This window comes from Lipotes vexillifer, unplaced genomic scaffold (assembly GCF_000442215.2).
Source record: "Lipotes vexillifer unplaced genomic scaffold, Lipotes_vexillifer_v1.1 scaffold278, whole genome shotgun sequence".
In the NCBI taxonomy this organism is placed as follows: domain Eukaryota; kingdom Metazoa; phylum Chordata; class Mammalia; order Artiodactyla; family Lipotidae; genus Lipotes; species Lipotes vexillifer.
Genome location: NW_006769677.1, coordinates 2,966,282 through 2,986,621, shown reverse-complemented (window position 1 = coordinate 2,986,621; position 20,340 = coordinate 2,966,282). Strand labels below are relative to the sequence as shown.

Below are 20,340 nucleotides of genomic sequence, written 5' to 3'. Positions count from 1 at the left end.
GTAGGGAAACCATTTTGACAACTAATGACTTGCTGTATTACCCCACAGGCTTTCTTACCTCTTGATACCCCTACCTGGGTTCTGAGCTGCTTTCAAATGGCAGAACAAATGACTCCGAGCACTAGGTTCACTGTAATCCACATTTCATGTTACAGAAAAGTTTTTAACCATACGGCTTTCATACTGTTCAAAAGAGTTCATTAATACAAGAGATACAGAGCCATTTTGGCAGATTGGTGTACAGAAAAAGGAGCCAGTTTTGAGATACTGCTATGACGAGTTAGAAAAAGAGGGCCCAAGGATTTCATGTAGGGAAAACATTTTTAAAATCCCTTTTAAAGCAAGAGATGCATTCGGTAGAATCAACTGCTGACTTTTCAGAAAGGCAGGCTAATTTTGGATAACTGTCGTGAGACCTAAGTTTGCCTTCATTACCATAATTTGCACACATTCTCCTCAAGGGTTAAACCCATGGCTGAGAGTGTGTACTAACTTGGGCACCGCTTGACAGTGATTTAAGCCTTAAGGAAAGAAGGCTCCCCCAGACATTTTCCTACAGTAACCTCTGACAGAGCCATGGCTAACGATGATGCTTAGTTCCTGTGGTTGTATACATGTTCTCTAAACAAAGCAACTTAATATGAATACTTTAAGTTTTTCCTCTTGCTTGCTACATTTCTGATCATTTTTGGAAAAAGTTAAAAATAAAGACCAAATATAGACCTGTTGGAACACAGCTGGGGTTGAGGGGGGATCAATCAACCCCGGTTGATCAGCAGTCAACCGGAAGACTCTGCACAGCCCTGCTCACTAAGGCGGGGAGGGAGAACACTCTCGACACCCCTCAGCTCCTCCATAACTCAGCTGGACCCCCAAAACCGTGCTGGGCCCAGCATGATCAGGACTCCTAAACAGTCGATCAGTTGTAATACACCATGTGCCACGGCTCACCAGGATAAATCTGGACCCTTCATCCATCCTTTGTTCTCAAGGGTGAGGCGTCCAAATTCACACTCATCAGATCCTCCTTGGCCATTCAACACCATAATCACAAGCGCTGCTCTTTTATTGAATTCCATGTCCCAGATGCTTTCCTAGCTATATAATTTTATAGGCGTTTTCTCCAATCCTTACCCTGATTCTGCAAGTTAATACGGTTGTCCCTATTTCATAAATGAAGAAACCGAGGCTCAGAGAAGTAATCTATCCACAGTCACTGAGATAATGAATATCTGAGAAGAATAGCCAGTGATTTCAGTCAAGAGACACATGGTTTCAACTGTGCTTGCTTTCAGACTCAAAAGCCAGGTTGCCAACTATGGCCAGTGTTAGTAGAAGTCACAGCATTTTCATTAAGGCTGTGGCAAAGTCGGACAGTGGGAGGGGAATGGCACCATCCGCAGGGCTGTATTTCCCCTCAATTCCTGCCTTTTCCCAAGCCCACTGCAACCCTTGTCACTGACCTTCTGTTGGTAGAGATGCAAGTCTTGTTGCTCTAAGTTGAGACTACACATCTGTCAAGATGTCAGCTAGTGATGGGAAGTGGGTCCAGAACTTCAGTTACAATAAGCTCTGATGTGTATCAGAATCACCTGTGAGCTCAACACACACTTCTGGGCCCTTCTTTAGACCTTCTGATTCCATAGGTTGGCTGTGGGTCTCAGGCATTTGCATTTTTAAAAACAAACTCCCAGGTAATTTTGATGCCCATCAAAGTTTGAAAATTACTGCTCTCAATGTTATGTTCAGGAGGATGAGATCTTACTCAGAAGAGCGAGTACACATAATGAGCTACAGTTGCAGGCTGGAAGAAAAATTCAGCTTAGCGGGAATGCATGAAGGGATGTCCACCTGGCCTGCTCATTTTGCTCTGGGTAACTTTTTCCTGTTCTGATCCATGTCTGCTTTTTATTTACTCCCATTAATATCTGGGTCAAGAGAATCATCAGGTCTTAAGTATTTATCTTAGTTACTCAACAAATACAGCGCCTCATCCAAACTTGACTAAATACATAGAAGACAGAGATTTTGTTCTTGAAGATAATTCCGCAGTTGTGCTTTTGAAAGTTCTAATTGTAATGGGAAGCTGACCTATCAATCTGGCCATCAAATCAATCTGCTCTCTCCGTGCAGGCAGGCCCTCTGGGAATGCTATACTGTCATGATGATACTGACCAGATTTCTAACCTTGAGAAATGCCATGACAATGTTCTGGCAGTGACATTATGCACAGCTCTGGGCTTCTGTCTTTCATAGGCCTGGTTTGTTAGCACGGCACTTGAAATTGTAGGAACAAAGGGTTCAAGAAAGCAAATGGGCTTCCACTCCTGGGGGAATCACACAGGGATGTATGTATTCATTACCTGGCACTGAGGTTCCAAGCGCGACGAACACGACCGCGGTCACGGAATCCTTCAGGCCGATGGTGCAGCCAAAGTGGGAAGCCAGGTCTCCGATGAAAGCCGTCAGTAGGCCAATCATGAGGATGGAGACGATGAAACACGCCCAGCCGTTCCAGTATTCTGTAGGGGGGACGAAGGCGAAGAGAACCTTCCAGAACACAGTCAGAAAGTGCATCACGTAATCGAAGCAGGAGGGCAGCTTCTCGTCCCCACATTCATCATCATCATCATCTTCCCCTAGAGAGAAAGGAATGAAGAAATATTTCATCAAAATCTGTGCTATCAGGGTTTTCCTCTCTCCCACTTTCTCCTTCCTGGGCCTGTTGGCCCTCCCTTGAGAGGTGGGTGAAGCTTTGGGTTTTCCAAGAGTCGATCATAATCAACCAAATCATTATTAAGGTACTGACATGCCCCCTCGCTGTGGTTCACGGATCAACAGCAAAACCTTAAGCCCCAACCAGTTCCGGTTACATGCAATCAACACATACTTTCTACCACGTCACCTCCCGGGAGTATTGTCATTTCATAGAAATGAAAAGGATTTCTCCCCAAAGGCAGGGAAGTCGTGTGCCAGGCTTGGAAAGAAGCCTCCTTTAATGAAAGACGACTGACAGTTCTTCTACCAGGATTCTTTCCTTCCAGCTTGGAGTCTAGCTCTGGGGATTCATGGCCATATGATCCTGTATAGGACCATGTTCTAACAGGGCCCTCTGCGCCCTGCATACCCCTCCAGCTTCATCTCCTGCAACTAGTTCAAACTCAAACTTCATCCCAGCCAAATGGAATTATTTGCATTTTCTAAAAAACTGTATGTAATGTACTTTCTCCTACTTTTGTCCTTTAGAACTAAACGTGCTTGGCATATCCTAATCCCTCCCTCCTTATCCTTTAAAAAAACAAAAAATCACTGCCCCTGTGAAACTTCCCCTGACCACCACCCTCCCACCCCTTGCCCTCCAGCCTTCTGGGAACTTCTTGGGGCTTCCATAGCGCCCCACCCAACACTGCTAACACTGGATCACTGTGGTCCCTGAACAGCGGCAGCACAAAGGAATTTTTTAGAAATGCAAATTTCTGGCCCCGCTGCATCAGAAACTAGGGGAGTGGGGGTGAGGTGGGAGGTGCTTGAACAAGGCTTCCAGGTGATTCTCATGCATATGCTCAATTTGAGAACCAGTCTCTAGATTGTGCCCGTTCACTTTCCTTCTCTATTTGACCAGGAGTCTGTCAAGGGCAGGAGTTTGTTCATTTTTGTGTCCTTAGTGTTTGGTCTAATCTCCAGCATGTGCATGCATGTATGAATTTCTACTGACTTTATGTAACTACTTAATTACATAATACACATATGTAACTACTTAATTGCATAACACACACACATGTAACAATGTTGCCAAGTAAATTCACAAAGCTTACTACTTAAAGGAGCCAGGAAATTAATAGTATTCTAAAACGGAAACTTCGTTTACAATGTGATATAATCCCCATTCACATATTTTAAAATTGAGCCACTGAATGTCACCTCTTCTTGAAGTGGTGGCTAGTATATATTTACGTGTCTTGTAGCCATTTTGGAAAGAACTTCTCCTTGAGACTTTGTTTCACCACTACCACCTCCCCGAACCTTGTCACCAGGGATCCACTTCCTCCAACCAATGCAGCTGGCAGCAGGTGAGGCTGTCACACTTCCCAGCTGTATGCCCAATCTTAGATTGCCAGCATGGGGCAAACGTGCATACTCTTCATGAGACACTCCTTGGTGAGGCCCTCTGGAGCAGCACATAACTGGGAAACCCTCTTAAATCCGAGGAGCTTTGAGGGAAAAGTGCCTCTCACAAAACACAAGGAGTGTCTGGATTTGTAACTTGTCATCTTACAGGACGAAAGAAGAGGCAATGGTTCGCTCTTCAATGAGTGCACGGTCAGAATTATTATGCACATAAACTTTGGGGATCTGCAGAGAAAGTAGCCTCATCTTTGAGGCTCTGGAAGGTCTCCAATAAGCTCTCGGGCAGAAGCCCTCAGCAGATGGATGGAATCACCTTTGGAAACGAACTAGGTAGAGGACTTGACTCAGGTCAGCTGATGGAAAAGTGAGTGACACACTAGAGCGAAAGAGCCTGGTTGACCACGTTAAAGTAATTGACCAAGGAGGCCATTAGACTGGAGTGGCTCTAATGCCTTAGTAATGAATGTAAGCAAGCCGAAACTTCAGCCAGAGTCAATTCCTATAAATACATTTGTATCTGAGAAAATGAAACCGAGGAACCAACATTCACAAACAGCCCACCTAGGCTTTCCTAAGTAAGGCAACTGCTTAAGCTAGAGCCACTCAGTTTCCTTGCTTCACTTCTGAGTCTGCTCTATAAGAGACTGTTCCCAACTCCTAACAGCAGAGTGCCCCTAAACACTTTTGGTTTGGTTCTGCCTGATGTGAATCCACGTTTGCTCAAATAAACTCTCGAAAACTTTTAGTGTGCCTCAGTGTATCAGCAACCATTTCCTACAGTGCTCACGCTGTATGGTTATTACATATTTCTAATATCATCCGTGCCTGAAAGTAGAAGATACTTTTAAGTAAAAGCACATGTTATGGACTGAATTGTATCTCCTCCAAATTCACATGTTGAAGCCCGACCCCCAGTCAAAGAATGTGACTGTATTTGGAGATAGGGCCTTCAAAAAGATGCTTAAATGAAAACGGGGCTGTTAGGGTGGCCCTTTATCCAATCTGACTGATGTCCTTATAAGGGGGAATTGGGACACAGAGAGATAGCAGGGACACATGCACATGGAGGAAAGACCACGTGAGGACACAGCAAGAAGGTGGCCCTTCCTTCCCCTGAGTCAAGGAAAGAGGCCTTGGGAGAAGCCGAACCTGCCAAAACCATGATCTTGGACTTTTATCCTCCAGAACTGAGAATACGCATTTCTATTGTTTAAGCTACCCAGTCTGGGGTGTTTTGCTATGGCAACCCTAGCAAATTAGTACAGCCCCTTTGGTAGCATCCTATGTCATAGCACTGACATATAGGAACAGCCGCTCAGTGTTTCTATTACTTACTCCTTTCTTGTTCCCTTCCATTTCTTCTTTTTTCCTTCTGTTACTGAACCAGGTTCGTTTTGCCCCAAGCACAGCAAGCCAAAACGCTGAGAGGGTTTTTCCCCAAGGCAGCCAAGTGAGGAGACAGGAGAACAAACCTCAAAGCTCCTTCTATGAAAGGAGAGGGTTCCGGGTATTTATGGGATGACGAATAAAGAAGTAGAGTGGTCTGGGGTGCGGGGAGCATGGGGAAAGGCGATTGGAAAAAGGTGCGGTAACCTTGGTTCTGCGCAGGCGTACCTAAGCACGTTCAAAATGTCGCTGAGCTAGCATCCACGCATGCCCAGTTGGAGGGTCAGCGGTCCCACCCAGTCTTAACCAGCTCAGTTCCAACTAGACACAGCTGACTCCAAGTCCCTAAAACAACGTGGGCCAACATCTTATTGTTTAAGCTACTTGGAGGACCTGCAAGTCTCAAAATGGCCTTGATTAGTGAGGGCAGGTGAAATGGATTTGACTCTCAGTTTCACTTCTTTCACCTTTCTTCCCGTTTCCCTTTTGCCCTCCACTTGAGCTCCAGGTGGAACTCACTGTGAGAGCTGCAATTGTCAGTCCTTATTTGAGGGGGGTAGGAAGAAGGGGACCATGCTAATGATTTCTCTACCTCCTTTTCTCCCTGCCTCCCAATCCAAAGGCGGGACTGCATGTACCCCAGGAAAGCTCAGAAAAAGCACTACTTTCTAGTTATATTTATTTTGTATCCGATCCTTCAAAATATCTATATTTGTAAATATTTTATCATTTCATAGGGGGTATGATTAAAACAGTTTGGAAAACACTAGATTTTAATCAATCGTTCATAGATTGATTAAATCTGCCTCTAACTCTACAAAAATTACTTAATTTGGGGTGTCTAAGTCTCATACTGTGGAGACGAACAAGAAAACAAATAATGAAGCTTCTGAGAAGAAATGACACATAAATTGAGAGTAGATGTTGTATTTGTCTTCAAGATGGAAATAATAACCCCTTTCCCATGAGGGATGTGCAAGGGAATAATTAGATCATTTCTGCAAAGTGTTTGAGGATATTTCAAGGTAATGATTATCATGGTAGTTATCATTATTTTCCTCCACTTAGGATTGTTACTGTGTTTCCCCATCATTATTTAATTACTTGGTCAAGATGCTGGGTCCTAAGATGACATTCTCGGTTTTTAAAAACAAAATCTAATATTGCCCTCTGGAATTAACTTTATGACTTGTAAGTGTACAATGCAAAGTGTGTGTGTGTGTGTGTGTGTGTGTGTGTGTGTGTATGCATGCAAGAGAGAGAGAGGGAGGGAGAATTTCCTTCTGTAGGCTTCCAACATTATAAGGAATATTAAACATCTTAATGCTTAAGTCTGGACTGGGAGGCCCATCTGTTTTATTGCATTTGAAAGTAAGAGTGGCTTCCCATCTTTTTCCTGGAGTCTCACTGCTCTTTATAAATTTTAGTCTCCGACTCAGATGTTATTTAAATATTAAAAATGACCCCTGACTGCCAAGTATGATGCACAATTACCTTGTCTTGGAGAAGGTGAAAGAAATATTATGTTCACTCATCACCACCTGGGCTATACTTCAAAGTGTGCTCCTTGAAAAGAGCAGTGGAGCATTAAACACACACACACACACACACACACACACACACACACACACCTGGAGCATCTTTTATGTGATGGTAGAGATGAGAGTAATTTGCTGGTATGTTTGCCAGCTCAGGGTTACTGGATGCTGTGTAATTCTTTCGAGTCTCTCTTCTGTATTAGCAAAGAACCAGGCAGGTTGGTGGGTTTCCTTTTATAGGATCCCAAACAAAGGATCCTCTTATCCCAGAATCCTTCTTTTCAGCTTTATGGATTTCAGTAATGGGAAGATAACAAACAAGCTGTATTTGATTAATCCCTCCCATGGCTTTTTAAATGGTTTCCTTGATTCATACTGGACTTCCTAAATATAACTACAAAAGTAGTCTAATCATTAACATCACAGAGAGTGGACAGAGCATCCCTTCAACTACTGATATAATGATACTTGCCCTGGCCCTGCTCTGGAGCATGAGAACAAGGGCATTGTCAGCACAATTAATTGATCAAGAAAGGCAATCCCTGGGCTTGGCACCTGCAGAGTACACAGCAGCCAAAGTAAACCAGGTGTTAATTTGTAGAGATGCTCAGGGTTTGGCCTCAGGGAGAACTTTAAGAACTAGAAATAGAGGCTGCTGGGGTGTAATGGACATTTGGGTCTGAAGACTTAAGTCAATTTCTGGTTCTAATAGCTTGTTTGGGGGCAAGACACTTGACCTTCCTGGGCCTCAATTCTTCATCGGAAGAGTTTCCTAAATCCCACATCACAGAGCTATTTTAAGGACCAGGAGTGGAAATGTCCAAGTCCTTTGTAAAACTGCAAACCCCTTTACAGACAGATGTGCCCTATTCCATCACTGTTATTTGTCAGAAGAAAGGCAGTAAATCAATATGATCTGAGTATCTTGATTGCACAGAATCTATATTCTGTTTGAATGAGCCGTTATCATTACAGCTTCCCCGAGCTGCTTGGTTTTAAGAAGAAAAAAGGAAGAAAGGAACAGAGGGAGAGAACATGATGGGGTGTCTACTAAATGTCAGACACCGAGCTAACTTTTTTCACATACCTGATCTTATTTAATCCCTACAATAACCACATCATTAATCCCATCGTACAGATGAAGTTCAGAGATGTTAAGTGACTTTCTAAAATAATGACACAGTCAGTAAGTGGCTGAGTTGGGATTTGATCTAACAGCCCAGGGAACATTTTACTTCCCATGATGTCTTGTTGAAGCAAGTTGAGGACGACAGCATCGATCGTCACACACTGATTCAAAGTTTGAACCTGAGAATTCTTCTGATGCCCCATGCTATAGAAATGCAATGTTGCCTTTTTGTAGGACTGTAAAAATGATGTTGCAGCATCAGTAATGTTTGTCTTCTAATTTATTTTCTAGCTATGATATGTTTTTGGCAGTCAGCCATATGCTCTTTCTCGAGTTCCTGGGGACCAACTAAACCCAGGGGACAAGACAATACAGTAAGGCAGAGCATCATGGTTATGGCTGATTTTGAATCTCTAGAGTGTGGCAAGTTATTTTCATTTCCAGTCGTCAAAGGCCAACCATTTGAATCAAACATCCTGGTTTGCATCTAGCTCTTCACTCTAGAATTTGGGAAACTGGCCTAAATTATCACAACTCTGTAACGGAAAGCAGTTTAGAGAGTCTTGTTAATCTGAGAAACTGACTTTCAATTCCTTCTAGATATTCATTTATTTATAATTAGTCCATGTTTATTTTGCAAGACTATCCTCCAACTGTGAGAATAATGAGAAGGATCAGGATGCTTTCTGGGAGTATATGACACGATGGATTTAGGATGATGTTTGTGGGCAACCACACTGCCTTCCATGTGATCTAAGCCCAATAAGCGTTACTCAGCAGCCTCATGTAATATACAAATCAATAACCATGAAGGTAGATCACTACAGTGGTTTTCTTCATTCTGTAGACATTGTTTTGGGCATAATTTCTTTCTGAAATTTTATTCCTTTTTTCCCGTGTGGTTGATTTGATTTTGTTTCTCTTTAGTTTCGGAGCACAAAGATCTGTTCTCTTCAAACAGATTAACAAGTTAATTTGTTACTGAATGGGCTTTCTCTTCCATAGCTATCACTTTTTTTTTTTTTTTTGCAACCCGATATACAATAATTATAAATCAAGTTCTACTCTTCTGTTTTATATTTCCAATTCTCTTATTCAAAGGTTCTTACAAAATTACTAAATACTTTAAATGAAAGAAACTTTAGCAATCAGCTAATTTACCCCTTCTAATTTTAAGAGAACAAACTGAGAACTGATTCAACTGGTGAATTTTTGTTCACCTTCACAGAAAAACCCGAGCTAACTTTTTGGCCAAATACTTATTCTCTGATGCAAAGTAGAAGATGTCAGCAACTTTTCTTCCAAGTGTATCGCAAGATAATTCCTTAACAACAGAGATCTCAAAACACAATTCACTCAAATTTCTCGATCTATGAGTTGCCAAAGCACAGGGAAAGAATACAGACATCTGCTTCTATCAAATGAAACGTGTGGGGATTAGAAAAATACCTGAACTTAAAGCACTGGAAGGGTTTCGGAACCTGCCCATGTCAGCTCCCTGTTTAATGTGAATTTCTTTAAAATCTCTTTGCCAAATAGTCACCCATGCCACACTTGAGAGTCTCAGCTTTTAGGGAGTTCATAGTCTCACAATGCACAGTTTAACAGCTCTGGCTGTCAGCTTGGGCTGGTAGGTCCATTCATTTGTCCGGGTCCCGTTCCTTAAGTCATGTGGAGTAAGTTTAATCGTGTTCCACATGACATTCCTTCAGGTACTTGATGCTGGCTCCTCTCATTTCACCCTCAGTCCTCGCTCCAAGTTCAGTCTGGCCATGCTCCTCTGAGCAGTCTTCTTCTTTTTTTAATTTTTATTTTCTATTGGAGTCTAGTTGATAAACAATGTTGTGTTAGTTCCAGGTGTACAGCAAAGTGATTCAGTTATACACATACATGTATCTATTCTTTTTCAAATTCTTTTCCCATTTAGCTTATTACAGAATACTGAGCAGTGTTCCCTGTGTTATGCAGTAGGTCCTTGATGGTTACCTGTTTTAAATAGAGCAGCATGTATGTGGAAGGGTAGGGGGAAGGGATAGATTGGGAGTTTGGGACTGACATGTACACAGCCTTTTTTTTTTAGAATGCAGTGCGTGGAGCTGAATGCAACTCCAAGAGGCGCTTATTTGCCTGCACCGGGGAAGGTCTTTCGCCATCCTCATTCTGGGCACTTTTGTTAATGAACACGTTGGGCTGACATCACACATTGTCATACGAGTAAACCAACACCAACAATCCACTCTTCCAAAGACATTTCTAGGTCATGTCTTCCATTTTCCACACTAGAGTAATTGATTTTGGGGGACACAATTGTACAACCTTTTACCTATCCTTAATAGGAAGTGATTAAAAGAAGTGATTACTTACTGTCTTGTCAGTCCATGTAAAACTTTGTCATGAGAAAACTCGAACCTTGATAGCATACCAGCTCTTTCTAAGAAGTGTCATTCTTGAAGCCTTCTTTAAAATGTATTTGGATTATGACAAAGTCTCTTGGTGTGGCTAGTTATCCTTGGGGGTGGCGGGCTGTGGGCCCTTCTGATGGTCTCTAGTCTCACTGCCCTCATCCCCTGCAGCCAATTGGCTGCAGGGGATGAGGGCAGTGAGACTAGAGACAGGCCTGAGAGACAGGCCTGAGAGCAAGCCTGGTCATATATCAAGAGGCCCGTCTTTACTAAGTCGTGGGGATCAGAATTAGTGTGGAGACCCCACGCCTAAAATCCACTGTGCCTAGACACCCACAGCTAGGAGTATGTCCTTTATTCTAGAGACTTGACTGATCTCTAGTTTTCATTCTATTTCCTTGGAGAGATGCATTGGATATCAACATCATGTTGTAAGAAATATGAGTTCAAGACTGCTGTAGCTTTGTGACTTGAACTTCTGGCCTGTTCTTAGAGGGAGAGGACACCTATATAGGCCCTGTTAATCATCCCCACCATCTACTTCCAAGCCAGACATAGCTATGGGTCACTCTGCCCCACAGGGCCAGTGCTACTTTCACTCCATACTTGGGCAGTTAAGGAAAGGTGATATGTGACAATCCTGAAAGGGACACTTGAAGGCAGCTCACTCTCTGTGCATAACTTTCAACCCTGTTGGAAACAAATGAACCCCTGGGTGAAATTTTCCACAAAGAACAGAATGCTTAATAGTTTAGGTCATTATGGACCTTGTTAGGATGGTTAACACAGCACAGGAAATATCTAACGTGACAGAAATATTTCTCAGCAAATGTAGCCACTGTCAAAATGAAAAACGGATCCACTAAAGAGTTTTAGCTCCATGCAAGTTTGATTATTAGCCAAATGAATCAGTTTAAAGCTGAAACTCGATTGCTTAGCCTCTTTCTTTTTAAAGAATTCCTCTATGTGAGCTGAGGGCTCCTAAATGACTGTGGGCTGACAGAATTGGTCACATGTGGTTTTTGCCCCAAGCTTTATTTTTGCAAAATCACTCCAAGTCAGGCTGAGTCTTGAAATTCAGAGGGTCCTCTCACCCTTTATTGATTGTAGGATTGACAGAATTTCAGGCTCTTGCAATAAAGGAGCATCTTGCCTGCAGACTGGAGCACCTAAGAAATAAACCTCCAAAAAGTAGAAGTGATACTCAGCCAGTGTAGAGGCCTCCTGCTAGTTTAGATGGTTTAGTTAAAGTGGGTAGTATGTGGGCACACTAGATTCCAAGACTGGACCGAGGGCTCTGATAACTCTTTGTAAATACCAGCAGCTGTGTCTGAATTAGCCTCCTGGAGTGTGGGAAGCTGAGCTTTGGAGGAACTGTTTGGGCAGCAATAACCCTGTAATTGTCAACAACAACAACAAAAATCAACATTATGTCCTAGGAAAATGTTGAAATTTATATAAACGGTAGATGTGTATCAAAGGTTGCCCCACATGCAGAGGAGCACAAAGACGATCTAGATTCTTAATATGCTGCTGCGATTAAACTATAAATTCAGATTCACTTACTAAGTGCCTAACTACCTTCATGCATATAGGTCAATACACACATTCCACTTAATCTCCCAGCAATCTGGTAAAGTAGGTATTATTTTCTCCATTTTAAAGATGAAGAAACGAAGGCTCACAGTTTAAGTGACTTGCTTATGAGATTTAAACTCTTTCACTTTACTGCAATTACTTGACCCATTTTTCCTAGAGAAAAAAATCTCTGTGATTTGTCCAGCAACAATCCAATCTGATAAAAATCTAAGCTCATCTGACATTACTTTATGAAAAGTGTAATTGGGAAATAACCTACCTCCTTAAAATAAACCCCTGCATACGCTACCGTGTAGAAAATACTGAATGCTCTTTCAGGGAATGAATGGATGGCCCTACCTCCTTTCTTCTTCCTAAAGAGTCTGGTTTTCTTTTACTCTTTGGGAAAATCCTCTACTAGTGGTTTATATCAGCCCTGGGGGGAAGTGGGATTTTCTTCATACTGTGGCAAACATCAATCTCTCTGCATAGAGAACTCTAGATATGGAGTGGAATGGACTCTAGATAGCTCTTGGGCAAAGACAACTCCCCTGCTTTGTGACTGCTTTCCTGGTCTCAGGACCACTTGAAGGGACTTTCTTCTGATCACGGGGTTTGTGAGTTGATCTGCCAGCAAACTGGTAATGAAAGTGGGGTATCTAGAAATTTCATCATGGCCTTGGTTTGCACAATACAAAATGACTGCAATCATTCAGGGTGCACCTCATCTGCTCGTCCCTGGTCCCTTCTCTCTGTTGTGATTTTCATTGAGATGCCAGTAAACAGGGCTCTGCACTGACAGCAAAGAGGCTTTGATGATTTCCATGTTCTTGGGCACCTCACAGATTCATCTCCTGGAAACAAAGGCTAACCTCAACTACCCTTCTCTTTGGTGCTGTTGAAAAGATAAATGAGACTTTTTTTTTTTTTTTTTTTTGCGGTACGTGGGCCTCTCACCGTTGTGGCCTCTCCCGTTGCGGAGCACAGGCTCCGGACGCGCAGGCTCAGCGGCCATGGCTCACGGGCCCAGCCGCTCCGCGGCATGTGGGATCTTCCCAGACCGGGCCACGAACCCGTGTCCCCTGCATCAGCAGGCGGACTCTCAACCACTGCGCCACCAGGGAAGCCCAAGGCTTTTTTTAAGAGAAGTGAGAATCTTCTATGTAGTGAAATCGGTTTTGGACAAGAGGATTAGCTCCTTTGTGGAATTCAGATGGAACATCCTGTTCCCTGACTGCACGTGAACACTTCCTTTAAAGGGTAGGCTGGCTAAGGTGGGTGTTGACAATCAGATTTGTCTGTTCGTCAGTGGATTTTTCATCTCTCGTAAAAAAACAAAGTCCTGTAATGGAGCTGTTTGATGCTTTTCTTTAATATAAAGCATCTTTAAAATATCCCTTCCCCTCTCATTATCAATGTCTGTGGCCTATTTTCATTATTTGGTTAAGGCATGGAGAAAATGCTGTTACGTCTATAGGTCTGATCTCTAAAAGTATTTCAGGTCACTGTTTTGTCCCATAAGCCTAGGCTGAACCTCTAACCTGAACCAATATCCCTAGTAAAATAACCAATAAACCTCTTCTTCAAAGGGAATGCAGTGGTTAAAAGAGTAACTTTATTTGTACCATTCGTATCTGCAGTGAATATTTATTCATCATTTACATGTCAGGTACAGTTCTAGGCATTGAAACTGCAGACAAATAAGACCCCATAAAATGTCCATTCTGGTAAGGAGAGATTGATAGTAATCAAGTAAAACGAATGAACAAACATCATTTCAGATGTTGATCTGGGCTCTGAAGACACTGAAGTTAGATAGTATAATAAAGAGTGACTGGGTTGTACAGAAAGTCCTCTGAGGTGGTGACCCGTGAGCTGAGACCTTAATGCTGAGAACATCTGGACATGGAGGGAAAGCCTTCCATGCAGGGGAAAAAACTTATGCACAAGCCCTGAGGCAAGAGCAAAGTACGAGGAATAAAAGTAATAAGCTTGTGGCCTACGGGCATTAGATTCTGGGATGCACAAGTGTGACAAGATGGAAAGAGTACCAACCTTGGAACCAGAACCTATGGGTCCAAGTGTGAATCCCAACTTCTGTTTCCCCATCTCGTAAACAGGCTCCTGAATACCTACTGCACAGGGTTGCCGTGTGAGGCTGGTGTGAACACAAAACAACTATTCATCAAGAACAGAGCCATTCACTTCTTTGAATGCTGCTAAACTGTTGGCCCAAGAAAGTTGTGGTCTTTGCTTCACTTAATCCTGAAGCATCACGTCATCAAGAAACCCAGAGGTCCTTAGGTGACATCAGGGGACAGGCATGGAATAAGGGCAAAGGTGCTGGCTCCATAAATGCCAACCTGGAAAGAATAATGAGAGCGGTGCTATGTGGTGTAGCAAGTACCCTGGATTCTGAAACAGGCTCTGTGTGACCTTGGAGGAAATTCTTTCCCTCTCTGGTCTCAGCTTCTTATTTATTAAAAAAAAGCAAGGTTGGACTAGCTGATCAGTAAGCTCCTTTTCAGGTCTGCACCAGGATTCTGGTCTAAGCCGCTTTCTCAGGACAGAAGAGACAACACCCAGCCAGATGTGAACAGGCACAGGCAAGGCAGGAGAGAGGCACGGGCTGTTGGGTTTTGTCAAAGCCTGTTGGTCCAGGCAAGTGGCTTTTCACTGCAGGAGTCAGAATGACAAGGTTTTTATCAAGACAGAAGGCTGTTAACAGCAAGAATTAATGCTGCAAGTCACTTTCACAAGGCTCCTCCACGTGTGTGTGTGTGTGTGTGTTTTGGGGGGATTGGTTATGTTTTCTCCTCCTTCCACCTCGCTGGATTAAGCTGAAATGTTTCCCCCACTGGAAACAGTGTACAAAGGCTCCCGCCTTGGATGAAACCCCCCTCAATACCTCGTGCATTGATTTGGAAGCAACAACTAAAACTGTATTCACATCGCAGCAGCCGAAGCCAACAAAAGAGCTACTGGATCCAGTGATGGCGCATTGTTTGCAGAGCTGAGCTGCTGCCTCTCCTGCAAACCACATTAGAGATGTGACTCCAGGCTTACAAATAAGAACGCTGAATCATTCCCAAGCCTTTGGTACAGTGTTTTCCTCAAGATTCTGTAATAAGCAATTTAAGAGAAAAACAGCCCAACAAGCCAGTATTCTTTTCAGAAATATTAGCTAAAGCATATCCAGGGGCCAGAAAATAATTGCTTGCTTCTCCCGCCTTCTTGTTCTCTCACCGCTGTGTGGCTGGCCTGCCTCTTGCTGAAACTAAGAGTTGAAGCTACCTGATTCAACATTTTATTCTGCTACCGCTGACATCTTAAAGTTGATAGATATCCTAGATTTGCTTTATCTACCTACCAATACGGCCCTAGAATATCTGCCATAAATAGTTTCTTTATGGAACTTACCGTCATCCTCTTTGTTACTCATGCCCTCTGCTTTTCCTCTTTCTCATTTTGGATCATAATAACCAGCCAAAAACCACTAAAATTCCACTAAGGAAACTGACAGAAAATGCAATTTTAAATACGGATTTGCATATCCAATTTGCATACGCAAAAATAAATGTATTATATGGGTACAATTACATGCATTTGTATATCTGTATATTCTGTGTATATTATATATGAATTAAATGTGTCTGAATCTCTTTGAAACATGGCATATGTATGGATGAGAGTATGTATGTGTTTATATAGATTTTTTCTAGATCAGACATGGCAGTATGATATAGGGAAAACAGGCTTTTAATCCAGTTACATGTAGATTGGAAAACATTGATTCCCACCTAAATTCATTCACTCTTTATTCAACAAATTCTTATCACTGTCAAACACTGTCCTGGGTACTAGAGAAATAGTGGTAAATAGGACAGATTTGCTGTTGTTAAAAAAAGTATTTTAATTTAGACTCTTTCTACTTCCAAGAGGACTTGAGCAGATCTGTACCTATTAATAAAGTTAAACTACTTTAAGATAAAACAGGACCAAAAAATATCTGAAGAAAGCAGAAATAAAGGACACTTTCAGACACGTAAGTTGAGTGAATATTAAATACTTGGACAAAAAAAATTGACTAAGCTTTCTGATGGTCAAAGCAAATAAGAAAACACTGAAAAAAATTAATTTGCTGAAAAAAACAAAACTACTTTTCTTTAAACTAAAGTAGGAATTTATCATGTTTTCTCCTTTTTTTTTTTTTTTTTTGTTGCGGTACGCAGGCCTCTCACTGTTGTGGCCTCTCCCGTTGCGGAGCACAGGCTCCGGACGCGCAGGCTCAGCGGCCATGGCTCACGGGCCCAGCCGCTCCGCAGCATGTGGGATCTTCCCAGACCGGGGCACGAACCCGTGTCCCCTGCATCGGCAGGCGGACTCTCAACCACTGCGCCACAAGGGAAGCCCTATCATGTTTTCTTTAACTATAGTAAGTGACATCCTGAATAATAACTCTAACTCTAAGGAAAGATAAAAATACTTTTCAAATATTATACTTTAAAGGTAAAAATTAAAATTATGATTAATTTATAATCCAGTGAGAGCAATTTTGATAGGGGCTCTGATAAAAAGTTAAAGAAGCTTTACTTTCCAGATATCTAATTCAAAGCAAGGAAGAACAGCTACTGAATTTAACGTGACCATTAGACAGTGTGTCTTAAGCATTAGATCTCTTAAATGAGCTTTGGCCAAGTTGGTGTAGTTACCCAGTTTATATAATATGTACGCTAAGGCAGATATTTCATTTGATTAAAGCCAGAGCTCTAAATTTCAAATAGCAGTGCCATTGAGAGTAAGTTGACATTTATTGCTGAAAATGAAATGTCCTTCAGAGGACCCTTTAGTATTTCCATGTTCCAAAAACAGAGGTCATCCATTCCAGTGCCCTAACCTGTTTGTGGCCCATCAAACACACACTGTATATCTGATTTAATTATTAAAGAAAAGGGCACATTGACCAGAAGTAAAGAATGTCCATGTTAAAAATAAAACTTAAATGCCTCCCTTCCTGGAACTCCAATGCTAGTCCTCCTTGGATGATAAGACTCTCTTCCCAGGTGCCAAGGCCATATTGACTTGCTGTGCACATGCTGGTCTGTTGTTTTTTTTTTTCTTGAAACCTTGAAGAAATGTATCCCTGACTTGTATAATGTTCTTTGTTCTGATGAGATATAAAACTGTGCTGAAAAACATGGTTCTCAGGAGCAGTTTCTCAGAGTAATCTGGGAAACTGTCTTGCAGGCTACAGTCTTCAGTTTGGCTCAAATAAAACTCTTTTCTATTTTTATTATAGATTGTTTATTGATTATTTTCATTGACATAGTAGACAAGCAATAAATGGTAACATTATTTAAGCAGAAAGTGGGCTGAAATTTTATACATAGGTTTTGGACCAACTTCCTTAGAGTTAACCGTACCTACCATTTCTCAGGAAACCTCAGCTTTTTTCATGAACCTCAGTCAATTTCTATTTTTACATAAAGGATAATTAAGAATCTTCATAGCCACACAAGAAACAGGACAAAATGAAAACTCCCAAATCCCTAACACCCACTTCCCTCTTTGTTTTTCTGATTTTCTCAAAGTCACACAAAGGCTGTGTCAAACCTGACCTAGCAGGATTACTTTTTTTCAACTGCTTAAATGGGATTTTCATATGACCCAGGGGTTTACACATTAAGTAATGAGAGTGTCTCCATAGCAATGATGTTTGATAATAGATCCTAGAAAGATTCCTGCTTAGACCAGATGGTACGGCAACCCCTTGAAATTCATTTGAGGTACCATTTTTATTATTTATTATTTAGGAATTGGGCAGTGGATCAGTCTTCAGGTTAACAGGATTGTCAAGTGAATTATTGTTCATGGGCACCACTGAGGTGACAGTTTTTGCTATTAAATCATTCAGTTCATCTGAGAGCACTTATTACTCTACATAACATGTATGGATGAAAGACCGATGACAGAAGCATCTCCCAAACTGAGCTAGTCTCCATACTGGAATGGTAGACTCAGGAGACCACACCCACTCCACCTGTTTATTTAGCTGGTGTCGGTGTCTCTGATTTTAATCTACTGTGAAGTGTAGTGAGGGTGGACAGGCCAGTCACGTCTAAGATCCTGGCCTCCTGTTGAATGTCTGCCCTTTTTCTGTGGAGGATTCCACAGGGATTTCTGGGCTCCAATTACCAAGCAGGAAGAAACTTAGAAATATTCGAATCGTCCTCTCACTTCGTTTCTTTTTTTTACAGTGGAAGACTATCTTCTCATCCCTTTCCTTCTAGGAGAATAGACGTGAATTCCATGCTGCTATTGTGCTGAATATTTAATATAAGCAAGCCAGGAAGGTGGGCAGAGTGTATTTTTTTTTCCATTGCTCAGAATCGGGTGGTCCATGAAACATGATGCCATCGGGGCTGCTGTACAACTACAGCAGACATCCACAGAGCTCCCAAAGTTCTATACTGGCTGGTTTCTTAGAACTCGCCTAGTCCAACCCTCTCATTTTACTGATGGTGACACTCAAATTCGGAAAGATTAAATACTTTGTCAAGTTATGCAGTTGATAAGAGACAGAATCAAGAGTACAAAAAGGTTTTTTTGGGGCCACTTTTGAGTGTCCCTTCATTATGAGAAGTTCAACAGATATTATATCAGATATGCAAAATCGATGTCAAAAGTAAAAGAATTTGAGAAAAAGCCTTAATGCGGGATACTTAAAATGATCAGGTAAAAGAGAGGGCAGTGTGATGATGTTCTTGAAAGAATGTCACCAGTTACTAGGCAGGAGAAGACTGTAGATGCACCTAGGGAAACAAACCCTTCCCTCTGTTCTTTAGAGAATTGACTGGCGCCTTCCCTGAAGGAAACATGAGCTGGGCTTAAGGAGATTTAACAAATATTAAGGGGAAAAAAAACCCTTCATATTTCAATCTGCAGCTCAGTTATGCAAATGAATAAAGATACAGGCCATATAAGGTGCCTGTCTCTGTGCCTGTGTTTTGTGTATCTGCATTTACGCACACATATGTTTATGTATGCGTGTCTCTGTGTGTTCATGTGTTTGCACACACACATACATGTCTGTGTGCATCTGCGTATGTATGTATACAGGTGTTCTATGTGTGTGTGTGCGTGTGTGCACGTGTGTGTGTACTCAGGACTCAGGCACAGCTACTGAGTGCACTTTTCACCCAGAAGAGAATCCCAGGCTGATATGTACCCCAGCGCTGACATTTACCAGCTTTGGCATCTTGGGCAAGTCACATTGTTTTTCTGAATCTCACTTTCCTTATCTATCAAATGGCATGTGTAATACTACAAAACAAAAAGGTCAACCAGTGTTTTTAGTCACCTAGCCTTTTTAGTAATTAAACTGAATTGACTGCCTTTCCACAAAATTTGGTTATATTTTATCGTAGAATATCCAAGAAATTTGCCTCTCAAATAACCAACTGTGCTATCCCAATGCACAGACAGTCCTTGTGAAAATACGTGTTGCCTTGATCAACCCTTATAGCAACTCCATCAGTGAGGAACAGTTTTCTCCACTTTACACAAGAGGGGACTGAGATTTAGAGGGGAAGGAATCTGCCTAGAGTCACCCAGGGAGTTTTTGGAGGTCTGGGACACAAATCCACATCTTACTCCAAAGCCAGGCTTGCCATCACTCTGTCCTTCACCTCACCACCGCCCAAGGCTGCTGGAAAGAACAACAATGTGCTGGCTGTGGAACTGGCACTGGCATCCTGGTTCTCTTTACCCAGCTAACCTTTGCCCTCTTCCCTGAAACATCTGTTCCTCCTTCGTAGCCCAGCTGGTCCACAATTTCTTAAAGCCAACCCTCCATTCTGCCCTAGCCGAGACACTAGAAAGATGGCGGCACTGGGGGAAATTCAAACCAGACACACAGTGAGTGCTGGCTTCCCTTGGAAATACATCGGCTGCCACATCTTAAAGCACCTGATTGGGCTTCCCTGGTGGCGCAGTGGATGAGGGTCCACCTGCCGATGCAGGGGACGCGGGTTCGTGCCCCGGTCCGGGAAGATCCCACGTGCTGAGGAGTGGCTGGGTCCGTGAGCCATGGCCGCTGAGCCTGCGCGTCCGGAGCCTGTGCTCCGCAACGGGAGAGGCCACAGCAGTGAGAGGCCCGCGTACCGAAAGAAAAAAAAAA

The 20,340-nt window shown here is 42.4% G+C and overlaps 1 protein-coding gene across 14 annotated transcripts in view; it reads right to left on the bottom strand.

The window, feature by feature from the left end:
* SLC8A1 (solute carrier family 8 member A1) overlaps positions 1-20,340 on the bottom strand; it is a 426,549-nt gene that overhangs the window by 47,764 nt on the left and 358,445 nt on the right. For 13 of the 14 annotated variants that reach the window (XM_007445748.1, XM_007445756.1, XM_007445749.1 and 10 more), the window contains one exon: positions 2,364-2,639. In XM_007445748.1, coding sequence (XP_007445810.1) covers positions 2,364-2,639 — 276 coding nt within the window. Of the gene's footprint in view, positions 1-2,363; positions 2,640-11,176; positions 11,182-20,340 lie in introns of all 14 variants that reach the window. The other variant, XM_007445761.1, reaches the window with a different exon arrangement.